Source organism: Plodia interpunctella, chromosome 10 (genome assembly GCF_027563975.2).
Source record: "Plodia interpunctella isolate USDA-ARS_2022_Savannah chromosome 10, ilPloInte3.2, whole genome shotgun sequence".
NCBI classification, from domain to species: Eukaryota; Metazoa; Arthropoda; class Insecta; order Lepidoptera; family Pyralidae; genus Plodia; species Plodia interpunctella.
The window spans coordinates 9,751,987-9,774,153 of NC_071303.1; the positions used below are offsets into that span (position 1 = coordinate 9,751,987).

Genomic DNA, 22,167 nt, shown 5'->3' on the forward strand with positions numbered 1-22,167 from the left:
AAATGATATTTACCAAAACTACAAATTACAGTTTTTTGAATTCATCGCGAACACACAGACAGTCTCGGCAGACTTTGTTTTATAATATATAAGGATGTCTGTCTGTCACAATGGTCTGTTAGCTTAAACCTTTTGAGCTGCTCGTGAGCTAATTGAGTTGTAATTGCACTTTTTGGGGGCAATCTGACGTCGGTAATTACCTGTCGCGAGTCGCGAAAGAAACCTGTGGACATGACAATATATTTTTTTTTATTTAGGGGAAATTTGAATAGGTATATCGTTGGAATGTCATCGACATAAAATGAAGACTAATCCTATTCATATTTTAAATACGAAAGTTGTTGAAAATGTGTGTACGTATGTATTTTTGTTTGTTATTCTTTAACGCAAAATCTAATTGACCGATTGTTATGTAATTTGATACACGGGTAGAATATAACCTGGAATAACGCATAGAGTACTTTTTGTCCCAAAAATCCCACGGTAACGAAGCCCCGGGGCGCAGCTAGTGATAATATATGTGTGCCTGTCATATGTGAGCCGTGTATAAACAAACTGAACAAAACATGTAAAAATGAAGTTAGAACAGTATTATTCCACTCTACAATAGAGCTGCATATCCTCTCGTGGATATCGTACGAGGCGATTAAGGGACACATAGTCTAGGCTGATGATATGCAGTAATAGCATTCCCAAGTAGGGTTAAATTTTGGCAGGCATAAGTAAGTTCGTCACTGTAATATATTTTCTTACATTTTTTTGGGATTTTTTCTTATTTTTTTGACAGACTCTTGTGAAGGCATGTCCACACTATGCTTTCGGTGCTTATTGTCGCGTCGATAGCGTAATGTTTACATACGGCAAGTGCGGCCACTAAAAGTACACCCGCTTGTAATACTGGTCGTTTGTGCAACGATTCTTATTTTAAATTCAAATAATTCATCATATTGTTTAAATTTAGTTTCAAAAGCATATCACGTGACATGCACATACCAATATAATTTTTCTCTGTCTATATCATATTTGCATGTTCCTAATTAAATTCGGCGCTATGAGGCTCAGAGTCAGCGTAAAAATATAATGTTTTTCAGATTGACCTGGGTCTTGGATGTTCATCTATATATGTATGTATAGTATATGTTTAGAATATAGTATTGTTGAGTTAAAATCCCATAACACAAGTTTAGACCTTACTTTAGGGCTAACTTAATCTGTGTGATTTGTCCTTATATATTTATATTTATTTATAAACAGAAATATAGTAATGTTATGCATCATCATGACGACTTCAGTGGCGCAATGGTAAAGTGCTTGTCTCCGAACCGAGAGGTCCCGGATTCGATCCCCGGTCGGGCCATGATGGAAAATGATCTTATTCTGATTGGCCCGGGTCTTGGATGTTTATCTATATATGTATATATTATAAAATATAGTATCGTTTAGTTAGTAGCCCATAACACAAATCTCGAACTTACTTTAGCGCTAACTCAATCTGTGTGATTTGTCATAATATATTTATATTTATTTATATCATAATATTTCTCTATTTAAGTTATAGGGATAGGTTTTTTTTTAATCTACACTAAATAGATAGACAGATAAATCATTTATTCGCACTACTGTTTCACACCAACATACAATAACAATCTTAAGAAAATTTTAAAGATTACGAATGTAACATGCAGTAAGTGTGCACAGGCGCACAAACAGGCTGCAGCTCAGCTCAATGTTGCCCGGGGAGAGCAACCGCTGATTTTCAGCTGTCACCTAAGCGAGGACGCAAGCAAACATAATTCATAAATAAATAAATATATTAGGACAAATCACACAGATTGAGCTAGCCCCAAAGTAAGTTCGAGACTTGTGTTATGGGATACTAACTAAACGATACTATATTTTATAACAAATACATATATAGATAAACATCCAAGACCCGGGCCAATCAGAATAAGATCATTTTCCATCATGACCCGACCGGGCATCGAACCCGGGACCTCTCGGTTCAGTGGCAAGAACCTTACCACTGCGCCACCGAGGTCGTCATTCAATGATCAAATAGTGTAAATAGAAATCAATAATTAAAATTTAAAGGTGCTAATATTTGTACATAATACAAATGCAACAATTTAAATGATACAAAATATAAATCATGAATAACATACAAAATTATATTAATTCAAATGCAATAATATTTAATGGAAAATATAAATTAATACAACATTACAACACTAAATACGACATAGCGTTAACTCCTTACGCCTAGTTATTCCTGTTCACGTGTCCCAGTTCCATTCCCACTCCTTTACTGTCCAGGCCGCTTGTTTGTGGAATGCATTGCCGGCTGAAATTCGCAACGCCCAAACCTTGTCATCTTTCAGGAAGCAAGTAAAGTCTCATTATATTAGTCTTCTTTAATCTATATATATATATATTTATTAATTGCTCTATAACAACAACATTTACGCTTGTCTGTATGTTTATATATTTCTCCTATATTTTTTTTATTTTGATATTTTATTTAATACTGTTAAGTTTACTGCACCCTCATAGTTTACTTGTGTCTCTTTCCATCCAAAGGTTGGCTGGAAGAAATTGCATTAGCTAAGTCCACCTTTGCATTCATTCTGTTTGAATATATTGTTATAACATATAACTCCTTTGTGAAAGGCGCAATAAAGAGTTAATAATCTATCTATAAATAATCTATCTATGCAATAAAGAGTTAATAATCTATCTATCTATTTAAATCTACACTAACCCGCGTCTGTGCTGCGCTACCATACTCTCAGTAACTCCAGTTACTGACCTCTTTTTTGTCCTCTCACGTGTAATAACGTAGTATTTGTGAGATTAATACACTCTGTCTAATGCATATCATTAGATAGAGTGCTTTTTATACAGTATCAAAATATGTTCTTCAACATTCGTGATTCTTGAGGCCAGAATTGTAGACACGATTTGAACGATCTGTCTCCGTTCTAAAATATGACAAATCAAATATTCAGATTAGACCTTCATAGGCACTTTTTCACATGAAATTTAACGTTACGCTACTAAGGAATAGAAAGCCATGATAGCTGTTGACAACAATAGAATTCCCAAGGGGTGTCGGTGCCAGGCAAGCGGCCGGTTGTGAAATCGCAAAGTTTATAAAATTTTAAATTTTGTTTTTTTTTTTTACGCTGAAACAGCCGTCCAAAGCTGAGAATGATACCAACATGCAAGAAGAATTAGAAAAACTTCCATGCAACGCAAAAATATATAATCTACCAAATTTGAAACAACATTTTTACACAATGGCCTTCGAGTTTCGCAACTCTAGGCTTTGTCTACCCCGTTAGACGTAACGCCCTCTATTCCTATCCCTATTCAAAAACTTTTTTATTTTTACGCTGATACGACAGTACAGAATCAATTGTAATGAGATGGAAAAAGTTCTGGAATCGAGCAGGATTTTTTTCATCTCATTATTATTTTCAGCAATAAGTTAAAAAGCGTGTGTGACATAACAAACAAATCTATTTAAGTACAGAATCAAACTATATCAACATTCCCACGGGAACCAAGCCTGGAGAACACATATTATAGCAAAAATATTTCTAAAATTACAAATAGTTAATCAAAATTAAAATATTGTATACAAGGCGCGTTGATGTCTAATTTAGAGTATTTTTTATTATTTAATTGATGTCTTCAAATATAGTTTTTTAAATACGATTTTTTTTTGTGTTTCTAGTCAATAAGTCTACTTTGATGTGTGTTACTAAACTAAATAATGTCAGAAAACTAAATTTATTTATTTATTTATCATTTATTCGCACAAAATATGGCACAGAAATATATTAAAATTAAATAGTATCACATATTTTGCCAAACAATAAATGTATTTTTTCATTTAGGATAATTTTTATGATTCAACCTGTAACGTCCTAAGCATCTGTATATTAGAAACGACTTAACTAAATGCTTCTGCTGTCATTAGGATTCGAACCCACGACCTTTGCTGTCATGACACCCAATCCACTGAACTATAGAGGCAAAGTGGTCCTTAAAATACAAATAATAAAAAATATCGCTATCGATTGGAAAAATGTGAAGTTCACCTTTTTATCACTAAAATATTAAAAATAATTCAACCACGAGTGGGTCATTCAACTTAAAAAAACCCACTAAATGTGGAAATAATTAGAGAAATTTAATAGCAACTGCAAAGAAACAGTTCGCAAAAAATTTATCTAATATAATTTGATAAGACACATATGTTAGTATTTAAATAAATATTCCTTTAAACACATTCGTCATTAGCCACTCAAACTAAAATATTCCTAATTAAAAATCCAACATGCATTTGCACAAACGAATGGAAACAAATGGATTTGGAAAAACGCGAAAAAAAAAAAAAAACACAAAATCCCGCATAGGATTTTTGTCATGCAATATGTAGACGCTGCTATCTATCATTCATTAGAACTGCTAGAATCCAATACGACATTTTTTACAATCCCCTGGCACAAAGGCCGGGCGTCCACCCCCACACATACAAACATCCCCGTACAAACACCATTCTTATGTGTGAGTGGTAAAAACTTGAAAAAATCACACTGACCCGCGCACACAAGCGAAACTCGCTGGAAAAAATCACCGACACAAAGAAAGTCTACCAAAAACTTCTATAACAACTTTTGTGCACACATTAAAGAGGAACGCACACTGGGACAGTCCTACGAGGAAGTTTTTATGTGTGCGTAAGTGCAGCGTGCATGTACAAGGGCTAAACTTAGCGATGAAGTGTGCGCTCACAGTTGCAAGAGCCCAAAACTTCTGTAACGCAATAATCAGCCTTAAATACACATGAAATAACAACTGAAATTGTGCAATATTTCAGGGTTTGAAAATCGAATTTGGATCGTTACAATTTTGAGATAAGACTTTTTAATTGTATGAAAACGCTGCGCAGAGCGGGTAGTTTTCGTATGAAACTTGGTGACGCGGGATGCAGCAACGGAGATAGCTACACGCGAGTCTCTCGCCGTCCCTCTTCCACACCACCCGCCGCCCGGGGCGCAGGGGTCGCGGGGCCGGCAGGGGGTGCGGGGGGAGCGTGTCGCGTTGATGAACATTTTTCTCATTTTTTCTTTATTTTAACGCGAATCGTTTTTAAAAGGGTTTCGTCATAATTGCGTCGGCGGCTGATTACGTGAACACCGACAACCTGACACACGCATCGCACTTCCGATATGCTTTATTAATTAGCTTCAAAATATAACTGTCGAAAAGTCGATTAGGTTATCGCAAAACGCGTCAAAAATTACTCAGATAAGCCGAAGACGTAGCTAAAGAAAAAACAAAATCGGTATGTTTGTACGCCCGCGTAGTAAAGAGGGATTCCCAAAAAAAGCGAGCAAGACTGGCCATAAAATTGTGTAAGATAAAAAGATGAGAAAATAAAGGAGATGCGGCAAAAAGTGGACGTAAACAAACGTCACGGTACGCATGTCTGCGGACGCGGCGAGCGCGGGAAAATAAGTTTTCGCGCCTTTTCGCGCCAGACGTCTTCGAATTTATTCCGCCAATTCGAATCTAATTAGAATCGCGATTTTAATAACCGGTTTTAAGCAGATTGAAATAAATATTAATAAATTATTCATGCAATTATTTTGTTTTATTAAGGATTTGTATAACATTTTATAATTATAATTGTATTTCACTTCACTGCGATCTCACGCATACAAGTCCAATTGGCTTTGCATTGATTCCAATAAAAGGATTGAACGATAACCAAAGTAATATAAAGTTTATGATGACAACTATAGTATGATTTCATCTCCAAAAACAAACTGTAAAAAAAAACTTACATGTTTCTTTTAAATTATTAAGCGAACTCTTATAAAACAAAGTGCGAGAGAACTAATTCAATAAGTTCGAGCACAAAACAATATCAGAAATGGGATAATACGCGCTTATTTCGGCCGCGACCAGAAGGGAAAGAAAAAAAAGCGAATCGGTGCTCAGTGCAGCCTGAGCCGCGGCGCGCGCTGGCCGCATACAACTTTATGTTATTTTGTTACGGGTTTCGTTTCGCGTAGAAGCGGTCGTTAGCAGGAATGTGCTCTAAATTGTGACTTTTAGGACTAAAAAAACAATGAAACGTGTAAAGTTTTCGTCAAGCAAAAAATCAAATTTGTCGGCAAAATTTTCTCGAACACCGCAATAGTTTTCTAACTGGAATTATTTTCGTCGATTTTTTTTTTATGCAACCAGTTCAGTTGTTCGTTTTTGTTTCCGTTTCGATGAAACTGTAATTAGGGGATCAAACTGACCGACAGACGGACCTAGCATCAAGAAAAGAAGAGAAGGAAAGAATAGAAGATGGCTCTCGCTTCTTCTGTCAGCTTGTACTACTCGATCGTGCAGAGGGCCGCGAGGCATTATTTAGAAGATTACTGTCACACAGGTAAGAATTAAATCAGTTTTCTTTTTTATTCGCTATTTTGAAAAAAGAACTGTCAAACATTTATTTTAAAAGTTTCTCAGAAATACGCAAGGATTTAAGCAAGGAAAATATAACTGAATTTTTATAGACGTTTTTACGAAACTTTATTTACATGATAATATGTATAAAATCAATCAATTTCATCATAACACATATAAACAAATCATAAAAACAATAAAATTAATTATAAATTTAAATAAACCAAAAGAACATTAAAACTCACAACCAATACATTAAAACTCACAACAATTATATAAGAATATGTATATATGTAGAACTATATATTTAATATTTAGATATTTTACGCCAAATAACACACGAACTGACAGCCTAACTAGCAACTTTAGTAGTTAATCATATCTTAAACTTGCCACGACTTCCGCAACGGTTTCAATCTTATTTGATTTGAAAGTAGTGTATAAGATCTGTAATCCTATAAATGCGAAAGTTTGTGAGGACCTCTGTATGTACGTATGTTTGTTACTCTTTCACGCAAAATCTACTGGGCTGATTGTTATAAAATTTGGTACACGGTTAGAATATAACCTGGAATAACACATAGGGTACTTTTTATCCCGAAATTCTCAATGGAGCGCGGTCCCGGGGCACAGCTTGTAATAACTAAATTTGGAAGGCATCACAGAAGAAGCGTAATATCTGAATGAATGAATTTTTACTGAAAAATAACAAGTACTCAAAACAGTTGACAAGTTCTGTAATCTATGTTTCATAAATATATATAAAACTGATATTTTAATGGAATATCAAATGTTTAAAAGGAAACTGCAGACATGGGAATACTATAGCTAAATGTAAAAGCTTGCGCCATTAGAGAATAATAATTAAAGAACTAAATACATTTTGATGATGCTATACGTATGATAGCTACTATTGAATGCTTAACATAATGTGGTTTACAGGAATTTGAAATAAATGTTTTATTTTCTGTCAAGTTTACCTATGACATAACACTTGTACGTAAGTCCCAAATGTAAACTGACAGAAAATGCCTAAATAACAGCACAGTGACATGTGCTATTGTGCAACCATGGGTTTAGTAAGTATTTCGTTGTGCGGAGTACCTACTAATTCCACGTGCAACGTATTACACTATGAAAGTCTTTTAGGGTGAGTTGCACCGTCAAATTACGTTTACGTTGATTTTAATCGGCGCTTCGTCGCTGACGTTTACACAAAATCGCGTACTTTGCGTTTTTCTGCGCACGTCAAAGTTGACTGTGCAACCCACCCTTAGTTTCATGTTTAAATGGACAATGAAAAGTTTATACCGACAGCAATATTTGATGATGGCGTCTGCGCGACTTATCCGGCTCTGTATGCCCCGTAAGGAAAGGGAAGAGACGTAAAGCTATTTCTAATATAATAGGATTATATCTGCTTTATAAGCAAAAGGCAGAGTATATATTTATCATTTATATAATTTATTTTAATAAACCGGCCAAGCGCGAATTGCTTTGACGTTGCTTTAAGAAGGGTTTCCCGCCTAAATTCCTTTGGAAGCAAAGCTGAAAGGCACACCTAGTCTGGACTTAAGGATATCGCTTGTTCTTCTCTAACAAAAAAAGAAATATGAGACGAATCTTACCAAACAGACAAACAAAATAACAATTAATTTGCGCATTAGCAATACTTTGCAGTCAAAAATAAAAGAAAACTTTTTCGCGATAAAAATTAAAGGATTATTTTTTATTGTTATAAGTACATAAAATTTTAAATTTTTCATGATTATCAACAACGGGAACAGGTAATGGCAACTTTCCGTTAAGTTAAAAGTTTGATTGAGCTTTTTACTCTTCAATTTTCCTCTTGCTTAATTTTTGTTAATTATAATTTTATTTTTCATTAATAATAATATACATATCTATATGTTTTTTGTATTATATGTGTAAACATAAAACAAAAAAATGGATATATGATTTTATTCATGGAAATATTTCTGTTTTTTTTTAAATTTAAACGGAACTTAATAATATTACATTCCGGATTATAAATCACTGTTAGCTTAAAGCTCTAAAATAGAATAGAAAATATTATTATCTTCCTTAAGCTCTTTTAAAGGCTTTATTAATTGGAAGTACGACGAAGTATACAAGATTAAAGCTAACTAGCTTTTGCCCGCGGCTCCGTCCGCGTGAATTAATCTGCGAAAGGAAAACGATTTTCATACAAACTTTCACCCCACATTTTGGGGATTGATAAAAAAAAGTAGCCTATGTTTGAACAAGGGTCTTTATTTTAAATTCAAATTTCATCAAAATTGGTCCAGCGGCATAGCCGTTCTTTAACTACATGCATACCAAATTTCATCAAAATTGGTCCAGCGGCCTAGCCGAGCAGACAGACAGACTTCGCATTTGTAATATTAGTATGGATATATATTTATCTTTAAGACACACGAAGACACCCACATAAAAATGCACGTATGGTCCAACAAACACTCCAATACATCGCACCGATATTTATGTGGCCGTTCAGCACCGTATTCACCATAACCGCCCTTCGCAGACGTATGCTCGCGTGCACAATTGCTAACTAAACATTTTTGTTCTATTTGCTAACGCCCCATCACTGTAAGTGCTGCGGGGGCACACACAGATATTATATCCACTGTGATCTTATTCAGTAATACGTTAATTACGATGCTTTTATTCAAATACTTAGTTTAAGTAATTTTTTGACGTCAATAAGTGATGTATATCATCATAAATTGAATAAAGAATTTTTAATTTTGAAATAAATTAAGTTATTTAAACATTATCCGCTTTATTAATAAACATTTAATTCTCTGATTAGGCTTGGAGTAGTTTTTCTTTGTTTTGTCCCTCTCTCTCTCTCTCTTTTCAGCATTTGACATTGAAAGAACGAGACAATACAAAGAATAACTATTCCGAGGCTTATAAGAGAATAAAGTTTTTATTAATAAGCGTATGTCTATAAATAATTAGAATTTGAATTTTGGAAAGTTAACTGGGACGTCATTATTGTTTTTTTTAGAAATACTACCAAAGGGTAAAGCTAAAAACTTTATTCATTTGTTTAAACGCATGAACGTTAATAAAACTTTGTAATGAGTACAGTAATTTCTTCCAAGACCTGTAGAAAAAAATATAGTATCACATAACGTATGCACCCTTGTCGCAATAAAATGTGTAACCACATAAATTCAGCTTCAGTTTTAGATATTTTCCTATAATTAAATCACATTCAAAACTATGTAATTAATATATTTGAATAAATGTAAAAGCAATGAAGTCATATCTATAAAGTTTGATTTGTCCTCAATAAGATGCGATCAAGAAATAAACTAAATACACTATAATTAACATAATTAATAAAGCATATAACATTGATATGAAAAGATAGCAGATTGAGCACACTTTTCAACCGGACTGTACAGAAACCAGTCGAGTCCGTCCAAGTCTAAAACCAGTTTACGATAATCGGCGTCGTCGAGAGTGCGTTTATATGCAAATATGGTGCATCGCGCAAATGTCAAGGTCGTGTCGTGGCGACTAGTCGCGCGACAAGTCGTGGGACTAGTCGCTAATCGCTGTGCACGACTGTACAATAATTGGCTACATTGTTAAGTCAATGTCTTTGAACCCGTGTTATTGTTTTGTTACGTTACAATTTACAAGTAATTGTGCGTTGAAACAAACATTTGTTTTCACAATTAAATAATAATTCAAATAAATAATATAATAATATATTTTGTGAGTAAAGAAAAATTAATATTGTAATAAATCATAACGACAGATGCCTTTACAGGCGACTTGTGTAAAATCTAACATCAGTGTAAAATTAACACACCCGAAAAGAAAGAATTATTATATAATAATTCTTGGTGCGCGCGCAGCGATCGTGTAAAATGTATTAAATAAAGCAAATTTCATCTCATTGTTCACAGATTTTTCTATCAGACTTAACCTTATCGATTATACAAATATGAATAATATGTGTCATCGCTATATTAGCAAGTCCAAAGACAATAAATTGAGAAGAATTTGTCAGGTAGAGGTTATTAAACGAATTCCCAAAGACACATTTTAATTTGCAACCTAAAACTGTTGTGTGTTTTGTCATTTTGCAAGTTTATTTCCAAATTTTCCTTATACGTTTTAAAAAGGTTTCCATTCGACTTGTGGTTAAGGCCAAGGAGCTAATAAAATAAATAATGAGAAAATCAAAAATAACATTACCATAATATTATTTCGTCGAGATGAATTATATCTCACTAATCTAAAGGCGCTCTCAGATTAATTATCGTCTGTGACACCCGAAGCCAGGAGCTATTTGAATGGCTTACATATTTAAGCCGTAAATAAATCATAAATATAGATTGTCAAAAATATAAAGCTCAAATTCATTATAAGAAAAGTTAATTATAAGAATACTATGAATGGTGATAATTTAGAAAAATCCACAAAATTACTATCGATTTTGCGTTTGATATCATTTGTTCGATTCTAATTTACAGTGAATGCAGAAACTGTTGTAATTTTTGACAATCGATCAAATTAAATACAATTAATCATATTATTGATGAGAATCGGGCCCCTATTTTGGTTGTAAGTTTCTTATATATAAAACAAACGCGTCGGTATCCCAGACGTGTCTGCAATGCTCTGATTCATATAGACTTCCGAGGCAATTATCGTAAGCGTAGATCTATATATAATTGTTTCGACATCACCTTCTTTTGTCTCGGCACTACATATTCTTATTCTAATGATCAAACTCAATGCATTTAACCTGAAATTAAACCTAGACAGGCACTTCATGTCTTTAAATTGTATAATAATTCTCAAAGCTACAAATTATTTAGATTTCGGAAAGGTCACTACTGAGGATGCCGTAAGAAACCCACTTAATACTTTTTAGATTGGTTTTATTTAAAATAATTTTTTGTTTATGATTAAAACATACTAACATACTGATGACATCAGGAAACTTTTTAATTTATATTTAAGTATATTCATATTATCTATTCGCCAACACGGCAGGCAGGCTGTTCTGAAAGTTCTACAGTCAATTCATTTTTCAATTTTCAATTCGATTCATTCGACGACCTCGGTGACGCAGTGGTAAAGTGCTTGCCTCTGAACCGAGAGGTCCCGGGTTCGTTTCCTGGTCGGATCATGATGGAAAATGATCTTTTTCTGATTGGCCCGGGTCTTGGATGTTTATCAATATATGTATTTGTTATAAAATATCGTTGAGTTAGTATCCCATAACACAAGTCTCGAACTTGCTTTGGTTCTAGCTCAATCTGTGTGATTTGTCCCAATATATTTATTTATTTTTTGATGTTAATTGTTAACATTACTTTTAATTCACTTTTACTCTTTTTTCTTATTGGATCAATTTATAATTAACTAGCTTTTGCCCGCGGCTTCACCCGCGTGTTTTCACACGGGATCAGTTATTCTTCCATGATGAAAGCTACCTTACGTCATTCTCTACACTTCAAATAACATATATGCAAAACTTTAAGAATATTGGGTGAGTTGAGTTGGAGCGTAAAAAGGTAACAAACTTAAAATATTAGTTAGGAAGTTAGGATAAGTATAATATTAGTTAGGATACCTGTCTGTATTGATAAAGAAGAAGATTAATACAATGAAGTCACCATAATACATCAGAAGCAAGCCCGAATCACCCTAACAGAAACCGGTTCGCGCCGTGATTCAGTGCAGGTGAATCGACGCCGGTTTTTGTCCAAAGGAATTTGATCGACAATCACTGCCCGATCAGGTGGTTTGCATTGAAAATACATATTTAATTTTTAATTGTTTCGAAATGTTTATTATATCCCAAGCATAATATTCATAGAATTTCAAGAAATTTGCCCGCAGACCACACGCGCAATGAGTCTAACAAATAATGCGCTGTCTCGCGCATTCGGGAAACTAAAAGATTATTTGGAAATTTCCCTTTGATTCTAAAATTATTTCGTCTCATTGTTATTTCAAAAAGTAGATGAAGAAAATGATAGTTTCATTACTTGTAACAATAATTTTAAATTTAGAGTTTGACCGTATGTTCAAGGCCTTACAGTTAAGATTGTTAAATCGGTCCCCATTCGAGAACATTTTCCAACGGTTTGGCACACTACATAGCAAAAATATTTAAGATTTATGATGATGATGATCAAACAGCATAAAATTCGCGACAACTGTAACACTTTCGATAAAAACGTGAAACCATTGTCGAGTTAGATTTTATCGGAGTCGAAACGGCTACAAATTGCTTGTAAATTATCGCAAAAAAAGACAATTAGGTGTTAGAGCCGTTACTTCACGGCTGGTCGCTTCTGTACGTGGCTTCGTCGCTGCTTAGCCTTTGCCAATTTGCAAATACAAACTCTCACTAATATTACTCGTATTATACATATAAAATATATATGCATTTTTTTTTCTGAATAAAAGCATTGTAGATTGGGCGTTTTTGGTAGCGAATATCTTGTGTATCTATTCTAACTTAATATTTATAAATGCGAAAGTAAGTTTGTTTGTTACCTCTTCATCTACTCAACCAGTCTTCTTGAAATTTTGCATACATGTAATTTGAAGGACACACCTTTCATCCCGAAAAAATAATTGTTCCCGTGGGAAATTTACGCAGACAAAGCCGCGGGCAAAAAACTAGTTATACTTATTAATTTATATTAGCGTAGTTTCGTTATGGTAACCATGTAATAACACGCTGTAATACGATAAATAAAATAAATAATATCGACTATAATATAACATATTCTGAACCAAAACGTCACAAATTTAAAACGGGCCATTAGTTAGTCCTCTAGGCATAGCAAAAAATTACATATTTTTGATACATTTGTAGCCACAAATTGTTCATAACCATCTAATTTATATCCATCTATTAATAAGTTCAAATCCACCATTATGATAACACAGCCATTCTGACTTGACAACAATAAGAAGAAAGATTCGTATTCCAAGAGTGATAAAAAAAATCACACCTGGAAGCAATCCTGAAAATAATTATTAACTTACGTTTGGGTAATTTTTACTGATTATAAAAAAAATAGCTTATAAGAAGAAAATTATTTGTTCTTTTTCAAATATCGCCTCGCCGTGAGTAAGGCTCTATCCTTACCTGCTGGCACGTGTCAAATCACGCTGTCGAAACGTAGTCAATTACAAAATTGCAACAATTTTATAATGATGTTCAATGAGAGAGAATGAAGCTATTGGCAGCTAGCTGTGAAAACGAGAATTTATTTATTTATATCTAGAATAGAACAAATCCAGATCCTTCGACTGACAGCTGATAAGTAAAAATAGCATCCCCGAAGAGGGTCAACGTCAGGCACGTGACCTAAACAGCAAAATTTAAAGGCGTCGCACGCGGTTAGCCGGCATCCTCAGCGTCTTAAGCGTCGGAGCCCAGGGTACAAATATATATATATATATATATATATATATTCTTCTTCACTTCACACGATCTTCGATAAAATGAAAAATATCTATGTAACAACGATCTGTAATTTTCTTCTTGAATATCTATGAGAGAATAATATATGAGAACATAAAACATCTAACACTAGACGAGGACGAGGTTTTTTCAGCGATAGAGTGACGAAGCTCAGGACCCGAGGACCCGCTTTCGTACTTAATTGTTCTGTTGGCTTAAAACATTATCGTTAGATGTCACGTTTTCCCATTACAAATTACAGGCTTCAATACACCGACATATCACGGTCTTGCTTCAAAACTTCTGTTACTCGCCTCACGTGTCAATTCACGCCAAAAAAGTTTACAAACATCCACACACGACTGCCTACAAAAACGCTGATAAGGCTGCGCCTTTATGACCCGCTGACCGGCGTCACCAAGTCTCTAGCTTTATATTCACGTGTTAATTCATGCTGAAATAATTTACAAACATCCAAAGTCAAGTACCTCCGAATGATCGGGGCGTTATGACCCGCTGACCGCAGTCAGCAATGCCCCAGCCTTATCCTAGCCTTATTCACGTGCTAGTTCACGCTATACGAGTTTACAAACATACACACGTCCGGCCACATTGATAACGTTTAGGTTTTATGACCCTTATCTTTATGTTTGGGTGTTTTAACTGTTTAATACAGTTTTCTTTCGAACACCAAAGCAATTTGTTACCATACCATACCTTCACACTTATTGTGTCAAATTGTATAATATAGTAAATTCTCAAAAAAAAAACAAACACAATTAGATATCAGAACAAGCTAAGGAATACTTACAAAAAATAAACGAGAAATTCGCCAATATTTTATAGGTAAATCAATAATAGCCGCAAAGTTTTTAGGCAATTTAATCCTTCATATGTCCACAATAGTGTTAAACCAAAACCTAAACTATAACTAGACTAGCTCATGCCCGCTACTTTCTTCACGTGGACTGTCTTTATTACTTAGTTATGCCATATAATTGTTAAATGGGAACTCTAAAGGGTGAATATATAACACTTTTTCTAGCAAAACGCTCAACTGAATAAAGTCTCAAAGTTATGGATACTTGCAAAGTAAGAGCTCAGCTAGAGTAATCTTGTTACCTCATAAGGGGGCGTGCACACGCGTAACGCGGCTTTGACCCCAAGGTCACTGCCAAGTTCAAGGGCAGGGGTAGTTACCCTCACACTGCCAACTTTTTTTTTGTAAGTAGCACCGTGTTCCGTCCATTAGGGCATTAATAATTTATTTGTGAGACAATACGGATTTGTGAATGCTATTCGCATTTTATTGTTTTTGTCAGGCGTGCAGGATATTTTTGTTGTTCGTTTTATTTTCTTAGGTTATCCTACAAATATTATTGTGATAAATAAAATTCATTTCGGGTTTCTACATATCTTTATCTCCTTAATCATTTCCTGATTACGGTATAATATTTATTTATTTCTGCAGTAAACCGTCGAGGCGTTCCCTCGTTGGCAGTCCATTCTGGGTGCATTGTCAATGAAATTGAAGCGACGTGGGAAATTTAATCTCAAACTTGCAACATTTGATTACAGACAGAACGACATGACAGGACAGATGAAATTATGCAAACAAAAACTCGTAAAAATATAGCTTATATTTAAACTAAGCAGCGTACGTCAAAAATTGTCTGAAGATTAAATCATATTCTACTAATAATTATAAATGCGAAAGTTTGTTAGTTACTATTTCACACAAAATCCACTAGATGTATTGATATGAAATTTAGGACACGTGTAGAATATAAACTGAAATGACTTGAACTACTAACACATATGGTACTTTTACGTCGAAATTCCCACGGCAGTAAAGCCCCCGCGCGCAATTAGTAAAGTATATATAAAGACACGGAACTTTGACCCTTATACTTTAATGTTTGTCTCGCGACGTCAGTGTGTTGAACCCGAGTCATCTCGAGTGGCAATGAGTTGCGCACCCGCGTCATCAACGCCGGATCGCACTCGCGATCCTGGACTCGCCTATTGTCTTTCTGATTCTGGAGAAAAGTGTGGTGTGAAATATCCCCGATATACTTATATTTATACAATTATCTCTCTCATCTGAGCGTGCTCCTTTAGGGTTAAGTTTACGGTTGTAACGCCCCGAATCCCGATAAAAAATGAACACGAAAATTTTCTATCGATCGTCATGGTTGCAGAAATCGGTCAAAAACAATTTCAGTCATCTAATTTCATAAATCAAACCGTAAAACCACCACCATCCGTGTTAAACACGGTAAATCAGAACATTCTCACGTGATTCGGCTTTAAATAGCTGAACAAACCACGAACTAAGTTTGTTAACCGAGACTTGTATGGCTAGAGCGGTGTTGCTAGCGTCTACGGTGCTACGAGCCGCTACGGCGTAGCAAGTCGTAGGCCTACTCGTAGGCTTACATTATTTTTTTTTAAACAAATCACTGGCGTTAAGTTTTCTATTTATTTAAGGTACATCGACAGGATTATTTTTCACATTAATAGTTACTTATTCGAACATGAATACTATCTCGAATAGTAAAAAAAGTACTTACGATAATTTTGTTTTAAAATATTAGTAAAAGTAGTAAAATTAGTATTTAATACTCTGAATTTTAAGCAGTAAAATAATAGTACTTAATTTTAATGCCACTATTTTCTTCCGTTGAAAGAAATATTTTAAGGAAACTTGTAACTTGTCAACTGCTAAGATTTGCCACTAGAAGTCGTAAAAGTTATTTATTTATACACCTATCGAAATAATGTATCTTTTTTCGCGAAGGTTAATAGGCAGAGAATGCTTAAGTCTACCCTTTGCATCGTCTAAGTAAATAAAGTATAAAATATTAGTAAATAAAGATAAAATAAAATCTTAGCAAATTTTGAAAAAAAAATATGTCACATAGATTTAATAATCATTTTGGCGCGCCACCCGCCGTCTACAAGGCCGCATCCTTCCTAGACAAGCGTGTCGCGGCTTCACGCGACATCACGTGCGAACAAGCGGAGCCGGGAACCGAAACTTGTACGCTTTACTTAGTTCGTATTGGAATCAATGACTAAGTTAACAGGGTCGTTGACATGGGGCCATTTCCAACAATTGCTTATTTTATCAGAAAGTTGTGAATATGCTTTCCGATACTGCTTCCGTGTAGACCGTGGAAGTAAATCAAGAAAAATTGTCTATCAACCGTTCATACCTAACAGGCCTCAATTACCCAAGAAGCCCACTGTCTAGCTAAACATGTTCTTTGAATCCCAAGGCTTTCGGGTCTGTCTACCCCGCAATCTAGATAAACGCGACCTTTAAGTTCCAAGGCTCTGTCAACCCTGTAAGTAAAAAATAACGATGAGAAACGAAATCTATAAAATAATTAATTGCAACCTCTGCTGAATTTACCACTAATTTTTTATCTGTCCAGTTCAATTAGCTTCACAATAGGGCCGACAGGCTTGAGCATATTGTATCTGTGCAAATAGAGGGTGTGTCTATGAGGGTCTATGCGGGGAATCGAACCCGGGTCACCGGCATATGCCCCGTGGCCGGTGATTCGAATCGGTGTGGTGAACAACTAATTGGGTTATCTATTTGAGCTCCATTTAATTTGTTTTGTGTTGTAACTTTTGGCTTTTGCTCGCGACTTCCGCGAGTTCCGGACTCAAGGAAAAATTCAATTTTTATTTTTTTTTTTTTGCGTTCTATACAGAAACAAGAAACAGTCACACGATAAGAAATTAAGACAATGTTGGAATTAAACCAAAAGTGTTGGTAACTAGTTGTACGCCGCGAACTCAGACCTCGCAAACACGAAAAATTTTTCAGACCAATGATTCGAAAATTATCGCATTACAAACAAACAAACAAACATACATACAAAAAATATATTTTTACCCCAAGTTGATTTGTAGATAAAACAATTATGTACGTACGTATTAGCTTCAATGAAAACAGTTAAAACAAAAAAAATGTCCGTTTGTCAAACTTTCGGAAGTAAATTTTCTAAAAATCAATGAAAACTGCATAAAGTCCGTTATGTGGTTTGAGAAAAGATGGCTTAGAAAAGACTGGTGCGGAGGCCGACTTACCATTTAGTGATTCATACAATGGTATGGCTTATAGATTTGCCATCGACACGCAAAGAAGAAGAATCAAGAACTTGTCTTGTCTACGGTTCTAGTTCTTAGAAACCGCTGCACATAGAACAGCATCGATTTGACGAGGATCGCGTGTCTCCACACGTACTTACACCACGAGTACAATAACTAGTGTTTCACTACGAGCTTTTGTAGTGTTGCCCGAAAACGGCGCCGGTATATTGTGTTCCCAAACGAGGGTTGACACCAGGCAGGCGGCCGGTTGTGAAATCACAGAAGAATCTTCCAAATTTTAATATTTTTTTTACCCCGACCCCGGGCTTTGCGGCTTTACAACCCTGAAAGCAACCTCACGCAGAGTGAGAGTAAGAGAGGGAGCCTGAAATAATTGCAAATCAAAAATTTATATGTATTATGTTAATATATTCTTCTATCTTAAATCTCGTTAATTTATATGTAGTTATTAATAGAGATAACTAGTTGCTTGTCCCGGCTTTGTTCGGGTAAAACCATAAACAATTAACCTAAACCACCTCAGGAATCACACAATTTATTAATTGAAAACCGTACAAAAATCTGTCCGGTAGTTTTTGAGTTTATCGCGTTCATACAGAGTGACGTAACACCCCGGTCACGTCACGTGTGTCCTCTTCTTATATTTATTTATTTATTCAAACTTTATTTACCAAAATTGGTACAATGGGCAGACTTAACGTAAAAAGCATTCTCTACCAGTCAACCTTCGGGAGAAACAGAAAGACTAAAGCGATAGGTGCTTGATTGAATAAAAGTCAATACATAGAATACATATAATAAGTACATACAAAGTATACCTACGTAAAATTTAATACAAAAATAAATATATACATAGATACATACATATTGATACATACAAATATTATAAATAAGTAAAAGGAAGACGTCTAATTCTGCTTTAATATAGAATCAGAGAAGTGATTGTGAACATTTTTCTTGAAGGAAAATCTGTTAGAGAGATATCTAATGTCATCAGGCAACGCATTCCAGAGTCGACTGGCTTGAAGAGTGGACGATCTGGACATAAATTCGAACTTATATTATGTAGGGAACTATGGATAATAGGATAGTTACCTTCAAGTCAAATGTAATACTTTTGATTTTTCCATGTGTCAAAAACAAATAAAGTACGTGGGACTTGCATGACAGTTGGTCGCAAGTGACGTCACCAATGTTGGAGTCAAAAAGCGTTTTAATTATACATTAATGGGAATAAAAAATACTAAATCCTCACATATTATGAAACAAAGCCCTCTACCGCGTCTGTCTGTCTGTCTGTTCGCGATAAACTCAAAAACTACTGCATGGATTTTCACGCGGTTTTCACCAATAGATAGTGTGAGTCCTGAGGAAGGTTTAGGGATATAATTTATTATGTTTTTACCGGAGCGAAGCCGGGACCGGTCACTAGTATTACTATAAATAAAATAGATCAGTTAAAGTGACATTTGATTATGTTGTTTCATTATGTGGGAGGCATTTATACATTTTAAACCCCGACGCAAAAAGAAGTCTGTTATAAGTTTGACAGCTAAGTGTGTCTGTCTGTGTACGTGGCATCGTAGCTCACCAACGGGTGAACTGATTTGGATGCGGTTTTTTTATTTAATAGCTAATTTTTATGCGGTAGTTCTTAGATATGTTTGATCAAAATCGGTTCAGCCGTACAAATTTTGTAGCAAAATGAATATTGAAATTCAGGGGTTTTTTAATTTGTCTAACAAATAAACTTGTACAGTCAACAGCAAAGCAAGTTACCCTGCTTGAACCTTTATGGCGCGGTAATAGAGGCGAGTTTGCAATGAATTTGGATAGGTTGGTGTGCTGTTGATCGTAAACAGGTAACTTAACCTATTAGCGAACGAGTTCCAAAAAGCATACATTGTCGTGTCAAGTACAGATCCACGCGTTGTAGCTGCGATCAGTTGAGGATATCCCGTGGCGCAGACGGCCACAATTAGCGGGCGGAAGTGACGTCATGTCCCGACGACAATTGAGCCACTTGCAGAGGTCAGGGTTCCCAGACCAACAGACGGTTGGCGACGAGCTTTATACGACTTTGTGGGTGAACGAGATAGAAAAACGGACAGAGTATGTATACTTGACACATAATATATATATATTCATAAAATATATTCATAGAACTCCTCAAACGACGAAATTGAATTGTTGCACATTGCTTGTCACATCTATCACTTTATCTCATTTATATTTATTATTAACTGGCGGCCCCGGCTTCGCTCGTGTAAAACCATAATAAAAATGTGGCCTATGTTACCTACTGATGGTTTCGTCTCTGTGCCAAATTTCATCAAAATAGTTTTTGAGTTAATTCATAACAAACAAAAATATAATAATGAATAAATAATAATGATAAATATAAATGCTAGTAGTTTGTAGCTTTGGTAAACATAATTTAATTTAGAATATGACGTGAAAAAGTGCCTGTGAAGGCCTAATTTCTGAATAAATGATTTGATTTTGCCTCCCTGTATTTGAGAAGATGCATATGATTTGTTCTTTCAGCGTCTGAGATCTCATGTGCTAAAATTCGTTGTAAATATGTAATAAATGACGAATGAATTTGTAATAATGCAGTAAAATTTACAAAGACTTTAATTTTTCCTGCCCAACTGTACCGGTGAATCGAAGTACATTGCTGGTTTTCCTTGCAGTAAAAGTTCACATAGAAACGACGCAATGCTCGTTCATTGGCGTCAGTATCTTTCCGAAATCCCCGAGAGAGTCTGCGAGTGTGAACAATTGACTCTGCCATTAGATTATTATTGCAAAAAAAACTTAACGATTACACACCTCAGAATACGATAGTTAACCTAAAAATATTATTGGATTGTCTGTGCAGCATTTTGTAATAAATATGAGGGGAAAATATGTCTTACATTTTAAACATATGCGTTATTAAGTTCTACGTCAGTGTAACAACATCTTAACACTCAGTTAAGTAGTTACTCGCGAACGTATGAATCGTGCGCCTATCTAACAAAAACTACCAACACGGACTCGCGAAACTCGACGACAAGGGCTCTCAAACCTAAAACTTTGTCAAAACTTCGTCTGGCAACACTGAAAAATGCATTCACGAGACAAAAGCAGCCTATTACGGTCCTGGATTAGCCCTATTGACACTACGTTACCAATTAAAAAGGGAGGGGTGCTTTTTCGTCTCGGGTTTTTTCAGCGACGGGTTTCAGGCCGGGTGGGGGTGGCAACCCCCCCCCAGCTGTACAGAAAAATCAATAACGCAGCACTTTTTTCCCGGCGTAAAGCATGCACCGACATGGCCCCTGTGTGCAACACGCACACATAGACGGGAAGTTACCAGTTTTTTCCGCATTAAAATATATCTGCGGGATTTGATTAGTTATCACCTGAAGGGTTACGCAACGTTCGTATTATATCTTTTTCCATCAAAATTTCTTATTAACCTTTTCAAAAACACTTTAAAAAATCTTCGTTTGTTCAAAATTCTCAACTAGCAACCGCCATAACTCAAACACTAATGGGATTGCGGCACAATGAAACGGAGATTCTTAGAATTTTAGACATCTCCAGACGTCTTTATGCCTAAAGACTGCCGGTTTACTATTCGAACGGCTGACCTTGTGAGTAGTCTCAAATGCCTCACTTCCGCGACCTTTGTGACCCTTTGGTACATTCAAAACGGCTATAAAACATTTTTTATTATCCCATTATAATTTGCATAGATTCTAATTCCCAATACGCGACAGCACATCACTAATTGCAAACGCAGACAAGCAAAAAAACCATCACATTTAAAAAAGGAACGTGCACATTTTTATTTCGCAACGGCAATGACAGAAGTGGTTGCATCTCGCTTGCGCTGTATTATTCGCGGGATCTCGTCATCAGTCCATCTTTGTCTGCCGCATCTTTTTTTAAATGTGCAAAAATATAAAAACGTCGAATCGAGGGTGGGGCTCATGTTTACGATGGCGCGCTGGTGTGCGTGGTTGTGTTAATGCTTGTTCCAGGGCTTTGCCCGATCATAAGTCAATACGCGACTGCGGTTGGATTGCAATATAAAT

The 22,167-nt window shown here is 35.3% G+C and overlaps 1 protein-coding gene across 2 annotated transcripts in view; it reads left to right on the top strand.

Moving 5' to 3' along the window:
- The first annotated feature begins 5,996 nt into the window (after nt 1-5,996).
- jim overlaps nt 5,997-22,167 on the top strand; it is a 61,579-nt gene continuing 45,408 nt past the window's right edge. For both annotated transcript variants that reach the window (XM_053750159.1, XM_053750160.1), the window contains exon 1: nt 5,997-6,454. In XM_053750159.1, coding sequence (XP_053606134.1) covers nt 6,370-6,454 — 85 coding nt within the window. In that variant the 5' untranslated portion in view covers nt 5,997-6,369. The remainder of the gene's footprint in view (nt 6,455-22,167) is intronic.